Here is a 12,500-nt window from a genome sequence, read left to right as displayed (position 1 = left end):
GCAGCTGCACCGCAAATCATCATTTTGACCAATTTTCAAAGCAGCTCAGCTCAACATGTTCACTCTCATGTTTAAAAGAAAGAACACAAGCCAGAGTTGACTACAACTGGGTCAAAGCTTACACCAACAAAGGACTATAAATAATGGCTTGTCACGCTCACTGCCCCAAAACATTCAAGGAGAAAAGTGTGTCAGGATGCAACAATCAAAATACCAAATGTGAAATGTGTTTCACCTGCTGTTGCGCAAATAATAACCTTGCCAACCAGGTCTCGGACGATATTCCAGAAGTCAATTAATCGGACGATAAATGAAAATGAAGTCGCTAAGTTTTCCAGCCTGGATAATCGGTATATGTATGCGTCGTACAACAGCGGTAAGTCACTCTTTTGCATCGGTTTCAGCAGCTGCGAAGGGTTTCCTGCAGCGCTTTGTTGTTAAGGCGGCCACCTTAACAACAAAGAGCCACCGCCTAAACTAAAGTCTAAACAAGCTGCTCCGCTTAGTTCTGCCTCTACCTCTGTCAGTATGTCTCTGCAGCACCCAGCATTGTCCCACCCACACAACCATCTGATTGGTTACACGCAGAGCGCTAACAGCCAATCAGCAGTGCGTATTCAGAGCGCATGTAACAGCCAATCAGCAGTGTGTATTCAGAGCACATGTAACAGCCAATCAGCAGTGTGTATTCAGAGCACATGTAACAGCCAATCAGCAGTGTGTATTCAGAGCACATGTAACAGCCAATCAGCAGTGCGTATTCAGAGCACATGTAACAGCCAATCAGCAGTGTGTATTCAGAGCACATGTAACAGCCAATCAGCAGTGCGTATTCAGAGCACATGTAACAGCCAATCAGCAGTGTGTATTCAGAGCACATGTAACAGCCAATCAGCAGTGTGTATTCAGAGCACATGTAACAGCCAATCAGCAGTGTGTATTCAGAGCACATGTAACAGCCAATCAGCAGTGTGTATTCAGAGCACATGTAACAGCCAATCAGCAGTGTGTATTCAGAGCACATGTAACAGCCAATCAGCAGTGTGTATTCAGAGCACATGTAACAGCCAATCAGCAGTGCGTATTCAGAGCACATGTAACAGCCAATCAGCAGTGTGTATTCAGAGCACATGTAACAGCCAATCAGCAGTGTGTATTCAGAGCACATGTAACAGCCAATCAGCAGTGTGTATTCAGAGCACATGTAACAGCCAATCAGCAGTGTGTATTCAGAGCACATGTAACAGCCAATCAGCAGTGTGTATTCAGAGCACATGTAACAGCCAATCAGCAGTGTGTATTCAGAGCACATGTAACAGCCAATCAGCAGTGCGTATTCAGAGCACATGTAACAGCCAATCAGCAGTGTGTATTCAGAGCACATGTAACAGCCAATCAGCAGTGTGTATTCAGAGCACATGTAACAGTGCTCAGGCAGGCAGAGAGGAGAGACGGTGGAATGAGCAGAAAGGTTTTTGTCAGGTCTCGGACTCTCCCCAAATGATAATAAACACCTCCCAGTCAACTACCAGTGACATCACTATGAGCCAGTTGACCTTCTAGAACAGTGGTTCTTAACCTGAGTTCGATGGAACCCTAGGGGTTCGGTGAGTCGGCGTCAGGGGTTAAAGTTAAAAGTTAAAGTACCAATGATTGTCACACACACACTAGGTGTGGCAAAATTATTCTCTGCATTTGACCCATCACCCTTGATCACCCCCTGGGAGGTGAGGGGAGCAGTGGGCAGCAGCGGTGGCCGCGCCCGGGAATCATTTTGGTGATTTAACCCCCAATTCCAACCCTTGATGCTGAGTGCCAAGCAGGGAGGTAATGGGTCCCATTTTTATAGTCTTTGGTATGACTCGGCCGGGATTTGAACTCCCAACCTACCGATCTCAGGACGGACACTCTAACCACTAGGCCACTGAGTAGGGTTCGGCGGAGCCTCCGCCGCAGAGGTCAAGACACACCCGACTAATAGTGTAAATAAAAACTTCTCCCTATCGGCGTATTATGGATACCCCCAAACAATGTTCCCTCTAAGTTTCCATATGCGTGAGCAGACGTAAAAACTCTTTGAGCATTGAGTGGAGCACATGTGAGCGACGTCAGACGTGCACATGCACTGTGGCCACACCTGCAGCACACCTGTCCCAAACCTGACTAAATAACAACTTCCATGTTTTATTATTATAATCAAATGACAGCAGTCATTTCCATGACATTATTTTCTAATATAAGTGTTTAGGCCCACTTACAATGACAATAACAACAAATATTGTTTTTCATGAGCTGTGCACTAGTATTGTATGTCTGGGTGGGGGACCGGCTTTGGAAATCATTTCTACCCTTTTCAGATATCGCATTTTGTTCCCACTAAAACATTCACATGTTGCACAATGAGATGTAAACATGGGATCATGTGTACATTCCTGTAACTTTCTGTTTGTAAAATATATCTTTTTTACTATTTCTTTAATATAATAACATAATTTCATGATTATTATTTATAAATTAAGAATAAATTAAGAAAAAAAACATTTTATTTTTCACTAGAGAAGGGTTCGGTGAATGCGCATATGAAACTGGTGGGGTTCGGTACCTCCAACAAGGTTAAGAACCACTGTTCTAGAACAGAACATAAGCGGCAGCTCAGCTCGCTCGCAGTCCTTGAGGTGAAGGCTGTATAGCTTTTAGCGTAACGTTAGCTCATCGTGCGGTGTGTGTGTGTGTGTGTGTGTGTGTGTGTGCGTACACGCGTGTGTTTGAGAGAAAGACAAGCATTATTGACCTACATTAAACAACTAAGTTATTTCACTTTACCTTTTTCTGTGTTGATTGAGCTGTGTTGAAGCAGCAAAAAAGGACATTACGCTAAATGAAGAGTTTCTGTCTCTGATAGTTGATATAATAATGTAACTGCATCATTAAGCCTACATGAACTCCATGGTGTTCAGGGATGGTCTCTCCTGTTGCTATTGTACTATTTTTTCAGCTATATTTACATTAATCATTAGTAATGTAGCAGCTTAGTTTTGAATGGCAGGGTCGCTGCTATCACATGTTGATAAAAATATAACATTTACATAATAAAAATCAACTACAGGCTTCCCAAATGCTGTAACAAATGAAGCATGATGAGTTGAGCACGTGGCCCCACTTTTAACTCTTTTTTTCAAACGCTTATTGCAAACCCTTACTCATCAATCATTAGTCATTCATTTGACTTAAGTCGTTATTTTGACTTAGTAAGTCATTATTTTGTCATTATTTTGACTTAGTAAATTAGTAAGTCAAAATATTGACTTACTAAGTCATAATAACGACATACTTAGTATCTCAGGTAACTAGGACAGTTTTGTGTATTGTTTTTACTTTACGGAAAAAATATCGAGATATATATATTATATCGGCATTCAGCAAATGGAGCGGAAAACACAACCAAAAGTTGTAGGCTTCCTCACGCAACGAATCCGGCCTACTTCACCACAGTCTGTAGTCTTTTGCCCCCCAGGCTGTGGTGGCAGCGACGAGGTGGAGACGTGATGGCGACAGGCTGAGTTACGCTGTTCCTTACACCCACCCACCCCCTTCCTTGGTCCCCTCCCCTTGGGAGAGACACCACCTTAACTAACACATTTTCTGGGGGAAACATTGTATATATGTATATATATATATATATATATATATATATATATATATATATATATATATATACACATATATACACATGTATGTGTATATATGTATACATATATATATAAATATATATTTAAAAAAAAATATATATATACACTCACATATATATGTATATATATATATACAATGCAATAAAACCAAAACATTTCGTCTTCTTGTCTCTCATTAAGATTGTGAATGATTAAGCAAAATTCCAAAAAAGTGCAGTTCCCTTTAATAAGCTCTGCTTCTTTCTACCCTTTTTCATAGATGTTAAATATAACCAAGTTATGTTTTCTAATGTATATACAGTATAAATATACCATACTAGCATGTGGCTTGAGTAAAGGATCAGTTTGACTTGTGAAAGCAAAAAGCATGATGCAGCAGAAAGCAGACTATTCCAGTTCCCTGCGGTCAGTCACAGCAGACACACAACCTGCTTGAAAGTGCTTTGTCCAACTCAACTCTTCTCGCCTTTGTGTCAACACAAATGGTATCGCTACAAATGTGAGGAGGGATAAGAGACACAAGGCATTGGAAAAAACAACTAAAAAGCAGAATGTTTTAAGAGAGAAGGCAATGGTTGGAAAAATGGAGAAATTGTCGGTGAAACTTGAGAATTGTGTGTGACGAGTCCTTCTTGTGTAACCGCTGCCCTTCTTGATAGAACCCTCAGGGAAGTATTGATCTACAAACCTAGACAGAGAGGGTCTACAGAAACTGTAACCCGAGTCTTCATTTCCATCATTGGTGACATTCATTATACAAAAACCTGTTTTTATGTACAGTATTTGGTATCCTCATAAGTCCTGAACATTTGAAACCAAACCATGGATTCATGGAGGAGACATTTGTAAAACAATCTTGCCTGTATATATACATATATATATATATACACATACATATATATATATACATACATATACACATATATATACATACATATATACATATACATACACATATATACATGTATACATAAATTAAATTAATGTAAATTAAATGTAATCAAGTCTTTTTGAATACGATGCTACAAGGTTGGCACACCTATCTTTGGGCAGTTTCCTCTTTGCAGCACCTGTAAAGCTCCATCGGGTTGGATGAAGTGTTGGTTTTCATCCAGGATGTCTCTGTACATTGCTGCATTCATCTTTCCCTCTATCCTGACTAGTCTCCCAATTATTGTTGCTGAAATACAACCCCACAGCATGATGCAGCCACCACCATGCTTCCTTGTAGGGATTGGCCTGGTTTCATCCAAACATGACGCCTGGCATTCACACCAAAGACTTCAATCTTTGTCTCATCAGACCAGAGAATTTAGTTTCCCATGGTCTGAGAGTCTTTCATTCTGGCCACTCTACCATACAGGCCTGATTGGTGAATTGGTACAGAGATGGTTGTCCTTCTGGAAGGTTCTCCTCTCTCCACAGAGGAATGGACCTCTCCGATCCATCACTCAAAGACGTCCGAGTGCAACATTAACAACCATAAACATTCCTGTTGTTAAACGACGTAAAGGCGGGCTATCAAAGGTAAATATTGTACAATATTATTACATTATTTAATAAAACTACTGTAATTGCTTGTACTACATACATTGTATTTCAAACAATATTTCTTATCTAAAAGCTTGTTTTTCTTTTTAAAAGGCATGCAACATGATAACATTGTAGTGTTTTGGGGGGGCCAAGCAAGGATGAAATTGATTGCAATGAATGGCGCTAATTTGAGATATGAGTGTTTTGAGTTGGAACCAATTGAGCCCGTAAATTGATGTATTTCAATCCAACTAGGCTAGACAGTCATTATTGTGTCACAAGCGAGTACACCTCAGCGTGAGCAAGTCCACATTCTGTTTAAAAGGCTGAATATTTAGTGTAGGGTTGTCCTGATACCAATATTTTGGTATCGGTACTGTTGCCAAAATTTATTTTGATACATTTATAAATAAAACGACCACAAAAAATTGCATTATTGGCTAAACAAGATAGTGAACACACTAGACAACTTGTCTTTTAGTAGTAAAGAAACAAACAAAGGCTCCTAATTAGTCTGCTGACGTATGCAGTAACATATTGTGTCATTTATACACCTATTATTTTCTACACATTATGAAGGACAAACTGTAAAAATTGATTATTAATCTACTTGTTCATTTACTATTAATATCTGCTTATTTTCTGTTTTAACATGTTCTATCTACACTTCTGTTCAAATGTAATATTCACTTATTCTTCTGTTGTTCGGATACTTTACATACGTTTTGGGTGATACCCCAAATTTAGGTATTGATTCAATACCAAGTAGTTACAGGATCATACATTGGTCATATTCAAAGTCCTCATGTGTCCAGATTTTACAAACATAATACAAAAAAAAGTGAGCGGTGAGCTATTGTATCCTCTTACGGTGTGTAGTGAAGCATGTTTAGCTACTCCTCGTCCTCCAGTGATAATGTTACTTGTAAGAAACTTACTTTATTTGTCGCCATGGAGGCCAGGATTAGTGATTTAGAAGTGGCTAAAACACTGTGGATGGATGTTAGCAGCTATGTTTTAAAGTACCATTTGCAGGGCAGCGTTTCCGTGTTGATAGCTTCACCTTTATCGTTGGCTTTAAAGCCAAAATGCGTCCATTCTCCATTTTTGCTTCACGCTGTTTCATGTTTCACCATGTCGATGAAAAAAAAAAGTACCGGTATTTTGCAAAAGCAGTACAGTACCGATTTTAATTCATTAGTACTGCGGTGCAAGCCTAATTTAGTGTTATCTAGCACTGCCTTACTTAATCCTTCTGGCTGTGAAATTTAGCAGAGCTGCAAAGGCTCTTCTTCCACTCCTCCATGATGCCATCAGCGGTAGATGTTGCACTCCTTCCAGATTCAGATTTTGACATTGATTCCGCTTGAATATGCCCCACATGAGCTCAATCTGTTTCATGTCTGGAGAAATACTTGGCCACTACATCCGCTTCACCCTCCCACAAGAGGTGAGTTGGAGTCTTGCTCCCTCAAGAGAGGCTTTCATGCCATGTTGGAATTCCTAGTTCTTTCAGTGCAGTGCAGTCTAAGACGCATGAGCAGACAATAATTGCTGTGTGTTGACTCATTTGACTGTTATACAAGCTGTAAACTGACTTCCAGTCACAATGGAATAAAACATGATTGTTGAAAATGTGAGGTGTGTCCTCACTTTCCTGAAATACCGGCTGATTCAGAAAACCGGACAACATTTGTGGGATTATGAGAAGATGCAAAGATAGAAGCAGACTAACCTTGTCCATTGGAGTAGTACATCCACTTGTCTTTGACCTGCACAGGGGGCACTGGCGGTTTCTTGCAAAGTCCCTTCTCCATGATGCTGCTGGGGTCGTGCACGGGGCCTTTCTTCAGCACACGGGAGCTCTGAGTGACACTGCACGTCACAATCACCACCAGTACGAGCAGAAGCAGCAGAACGATCATCCAGGGCAGGTGCTCGTTGATGTCAAAGTTATCGTGGGTGCTCGGCCGGGGGGAACCTCTCCGAGTGGACCTGTTGTAGTTGGAAACCCAGCCTCCGCCGTCTCTGTTAAACCGCACAGCGATCTTACTGACCCCCTTACCTACCCTGACTTCTGAACCCTCTAAGACTTCTACTGTCTGCTTGTGAGGACCATGCAAAGAGTCACCATTTGGTTGGTCCCACCGGTGTGTGACAGCCACCAGTTGTCTGCGAGCTGTGGAAGGCAAAGTCGGAGAGGGCTGCTGAGTTGGGGGAATGGTGCGGATATCTTGACTTAGATGTGTTCTCTCTGGTTTCCCATCTTCGTTTTTCATTTGTTGAATGGCTGCTGACCGGCTGTTGAAGCCTAGGGAAAGAGCAAAGGAGATTAATGAGGGGAAAGTGATGGGTGGATGGACGTTTTATACACCAGGGATATTCAACTCAATTATTTTGGGGGGCACATTTTCAGAAAGGTAATGATCAGATGGCCGGACTTCTCCCTTCACTATTAGTCTGATTTTGTACATTCCGGAGAACCAGCGTCCTCTAGAGTAGACATTTGATTTTTGACATGTATTTTGTCAGAGTTACAGGATGTTTTTAAAGACCTTCTGCAGAAACGCTAGTCAAATATCTTCTTTATCACAGCAACTCTGGTGTTTTGAAGAATCTGCTGCAAAAATGTCACAGACCACCAGTTAAATAGCCCAAGTGATGAAAGAGAGAGGACCTAAAATGGAACCTTGAGGAACACCACTCGTGTAACTAAAGAAGTTGAACAAACGACTACTGACAGCGTAAACAAGCTACAGCAACACCTTAGTTACATTAATCACAAAAAAGGAGCGGACTTAAAGGGGTGCCGTGAGGAACGCCTCAGTTATGTAAATCACGAGTTTGGACCCCCACCGGTCTGTGGCTTCGGCGGTTGCAGAGGCAAAAACTCGCAGAGGTGAGGAGTTCAGGGAAGCCATGGAAAACAACTTCCAGGCGATTCTGGACCACCATCTGCTGCCTCAGGAACATTGAACATAGAGAGCATAGTCTCCCAAGTCAAAGTCCTTGTGTGTAAACACACTGGGCCAATTAATCTGACTCTGATTCTGATGTAATCCACAAAGGTTGAATGGAAGCAACTCTGAAACATCTTCAACAAACAAGAAGAGTCTAGCAGTGCATTGTCAATAGTGTGCATGGTGGGGACGGTGTGCTGCTGACTGCCACTCAGGATGTTGTGGATCGGTGGAGGGAATACTTCAAAGACCTCCTCAATCCCACCAACACATCTACCTATGAGGAAGCTGTGCCTGGGGAATCTGTGGTGGACTCTGCCATTTCTAGGACTGAGGTTGCAGAGGTAGTTAAAAAGCTCCTCGGTGGTTGGGCCCTGGGGGTAGATAAGATCCGCCCAGAGTTCCTTAAGGCTCTGGATGCTGTGGGGCTGTCTTGGCTAACAACACTCTGCAGCCTTGCGTGGACATCGGGGGGGTCTGATCTGTATTGGCAGAACGGGGGTGGTGGTTCATCACTTTAAGAAAAAGAACACTATCGTGGGATCACACTCCTCAGCCTTCCCGGTAGGGTCTATTGATTGATTGATTGAAACTTTTATTAGTAGATTGCAAAGGAAGATAATACATTATATGACACAGTACAGTACATATTCCGTACAATTGACCACTAAATGATAACACCCGAATAAGTTTTTCAACTTGTTTAAGTCGGGGTCCACGTCATTCTAATCAGGTGTACTGGAGAGGAGGCTATGCCGGATAGTCAAACCTCGGATTAAGAAGCGGTGTGGTTTTTGTCTAGATCATGCCTCTCACCCTGATAGTAAAATGATGTGGACATAAAGTTGGACAGCCAATTAAGACCCGGAAATGGCAAAAAAGACACAAAATGACGCTTGGTTCCACCCCCCTTTGTTCTTTGCGTAAATTGTGCGTCATTCTTCAGTTAAACGGGAGTATATGAACATCTTAACAGTTGGCATCTCAGTGAGAGCAGACATTGTACAGTAAGTGATGCTTTGTTATGTTTATTGGCTCTTATGAATTCTGAATTGAGTAGTAATCAGTGATGTTGTTGAAGGACAAGCAAATCTGATGCGTTTGGAAAATCTTTGCACCGTCGCATGTTTAAAATGAGCAAATACGTAAATATTAAATGTTATTATGAATAGGCGCCATTGTAAGCTGACTTTTGATTGCATGTATGTACTAGTTTGAGGGCATAAAAAAAGAAAAATATGTCTGCGTGTCTTACATAAAGATTGTAAATGATGGGCGACGTTCCAATTCCAAAAATAGTGCAGGACAGTTGTCTTTCAAAGAAAGATGTTTATTTTTATTCTGTTAAGTTAAGCAGGAAGGATTTCTATTCAAGACAAAAAAAAAAACATTCAGTTGAATGAGTTATTTTGCACAAAACCTGCTCATTTAATTAAAATCTGGTTAGAGTCACTAAAAGTCTATAAAAAGGTGTGCAGTTAGTCAATCATCAGGTCTTTGCATTGAACAAAGAGAGCACAGTCTACCAAGTCAAATTCCTTGTGTGTAAACATACTTGGCCAATAAATCTGATTGTGATGTAATTCCCAAAAGTTCATCTTCAACAAACAAGACTGGGACTGTAAAAAAAACCATTGACTCAATTTAAAGGTGCTGAATAAAATAATTGGTGGCCGCAGGGAGCACACGTACAAAAGCAGTCCAAGAGAAGCAATGAACAATTTGCAGTTATGTTGTTGTTATGAATGAATACACATTTAATGACAGCTAACACTAGCAATCCAAATGGCTATCATTAGCTAACAAGGCCTAAAACTAATGCATGTGAAGCCGGGGGACATAAACTGTGTCAAATACATTGGAAAGTTGGCGCCCTCTTTGTAAATGTTGCAAACAGACCCTTTAACTCAGTCAAGTCCTCTTGTTGCTTTGACTCAGTTAAGTTTCCTCAACTTATAGTGTCAAGTATATTGCACTGCAATCATTTGAGGTCGCTCTAATAGTCAGTTAAATTGATCTTATGAAGGTCCGACAACTTTAATTTAAGTTTGCTCAACATAATGAAGAGTCTGAATTTTTGTAGCAGTTTACTATACCTGCAACCCAGAACGCTTTACAATCTAGGTCACATTCACCCGTTCACACACAGATGGGGTGTGTTGAAGTTCCGTGTCTTGCTCAGAGACACCTCGACCTTAGCTCTCGAAGCGATAACCCTACGGTTACAAGACGGCCACGCCACCCACTGAGCCGGTAGTGAATATGTCATTGATACTACTGCCAATCATGTAATGTTTACTGGAGAACAGAACAAAAGAAAAAAAAAGATGGGGTTGAACTTATTTGACCAGATTTTCATAAGTTGAACGCTGCTGGTGATGTCATTTTGCTTACTTTCTGAACTGGACTTGTTGTATTATGAGTTCTCTGCACTTTTTTCTATAACTGAAGTTGTCATAACTCTCCTTCAGTGGCCTGAAAACTACTTTAAAATGTAATTGATTATAGTTACACGTTACTTTACCCCAAAAGTAATCAAATTACTAATATAATTACTCTTTAGTAAATATAATGAATTACTAGGGAAAATAATTGATAAGTTACTTTTAAAAAATCCCAAATATCTTTCATATGCAGTCGAGACATTTTATATGAGAACACCGTGTGTGTGTGTGTGTGTGTGTGTGCATGTGTGTGTGTGTGTGTGTGTGTGTGTGTGTGCATGTGTGTGTGTGTGTGTGTGTGTGTGTGTGTGTGTGTGTGTGTGTGTGTGTGTGTGTGTGTGTGTGTGTGCTTGTTGCCTAGAGACATCATCGAGGGTTTCCAACAGAGCTGTGTTTGTTAGCTTTAGCAGTTAGCAGCAGGAGTTTGTCGGCTCTGACGCAAACTCTTTTGAATCTTTTCACCGGATTGTATTACCTCTGTTTAATAAAGAGATTAAATGTACTTCCATGGCTGTCTTGTCAACAAACGGGGTATTGTTTGGATGGCAGGTTTGTCACTTCAATCATTGTTCATGATTATTCCCATCGTGTGCGTATGTTGTTGTCTGCTGTGTCACAGTGTGATGGTGTCTCTTCCTGTTTGATATCAATTGCGATACTGCTTGTTGCTTTCACCAGTAAAAAGATATTTCCTTCGTTGAACTTGCTGTCTTGTCAACATCAAACCAAGTCAAAATTAGAGTTCCACGTAACATGAAGCTATCGCGACGTTGTAACCGACCTACAAGTTATTAACTGGATTACTTGTTACTAGTAAAAATAACAGCATTACTTACGGCGTTATTACGAACACTGCTCTTCTTACTAAGTCGTGATGGGCAATTTGTTCTGTCAACTTGACAACAATAGAACCTCTGACTAAAAGCCAACATCACTTTTAAAAGTCAGTTTCCTCCATTTAACCTTTGTGGATAGTATAAAACTCAGTCGGGAACCTGACCCTCAATGAAACTGACTTTAATACCACGATTTGTTGGACATGACAAGAGATTTATTAGGTCTTAAAAATGTCAATACACCCTTGGAATAGCATTAAATACAAAACAGAGTTTGACTTTTATTGCGGCTGAATACGTTCTTTCCTCTTTCCCACTGACTGATGACGTAACCGAGTCGTGGATCCTGCGCCAACACAAACAGTGGTGACAGCATTATAGGCATGAGTGTAGGCGGGGGTGGAGCAGATACCGGCTATGGATGGTTGATTCCCAGAAATGCCCCGCTGACTAAGAAGAGAGGTGACGAGGAGAGAGACAACAAGTCCTCATGTTCCCTCACAATATGATAGCAAGTGAGGAATAGGGCTTGGAGAAGATGACCTCCCCCTGACCGCAAATAGTAGCATTCCTGCAGCAAGGAAACGCCACAAGCTTGTTACCAGGCCTAAGAATGTGCTTACTTTTTGCTTGGAGGGCTTTCGTCAATGGGATGACTAGAAACCTAGGTCAGCACAAACAAAGTATCGCTTACCTTTGTGATCTTTCAGCGATGTTGCTAAATGTGGAACGGAAGATGAGGGGGCTGTGGTCGGCGGTCCGCAGACGTTATCAGTCTCTCTGGTTCCCACTGTGAGCAGCATCAGCCCTTGGGCTTGGCAGTCCGTGTGGGCTTGGCACTTGAGGGCTCTCGATTCCACATGGGAGAAAGTTCCTTTGGTGCACGGCTTGCAAAGAACATCTTCTGTGCCACTACCCCGCTTTCTCACCCTTGTCCCTGGCGGGCACATGGAGTGGGGCGTACACTCTGTGCTGCCTTCCCCCGATAAGAATCTGCCAGGCGGGCATGTGCACATACGGTCCCGGGTGGCAGTGCAG

The 12,500-nt window shown here is 41.5% G+C and overlaps 1 protein-coding gene across 1 annotated transcript in view; it reads right to left on the bottom strand.

The window, feature by feature from the left end:
* tnfrsf21 (tumor necrosis factor receptor superfamily, member 21) overlaps nucleotides 1–12,500 on the bottom strand; it is a 66,906-nt gene that overhangs the window by 29,594 nt on the left and 24,812 nt on the right. Inside the window, exons 2-3 of the mRNA XM_061924414.2 lie at nucleotides 12,157–12,500; nucleotides 6,958–7,533 (exon numbers count right to left, since the gene is read on the bottom strand). The exon at nucleotides 12,157–12,500 is cut by the window's right edge and continues 293 nt beyond it. Coding sequence (XP_061780398.1) covers nucleotides 6,958–7,533; nucleotides 12,157–12,500 — 920 coding nt within the window. The remainder of the gene's footprint in view (nucleotides 1–6,957; nucleotides 7,534–12,156) is intronic.

This window comes from Nerophis lumbriciformis, linkage group LG29, assembly GCF_033978685.3.
Source record: "Nerophis lumbriciformis linkage group LG29, RoL_Nlum_v2.1, whole genome shotgun sequence".
NCBI classification, from domain to species: domain Eukaryota; kingdom Metazoa; phylum Chordata; class Actinopteri; order Syngnathiformes; family Syngnathidae; genus Nerophis; species Nerophis lumbriciformis.
This window is presented reverse-complemented; position numbering and strand designations above follow the sequence as displayed.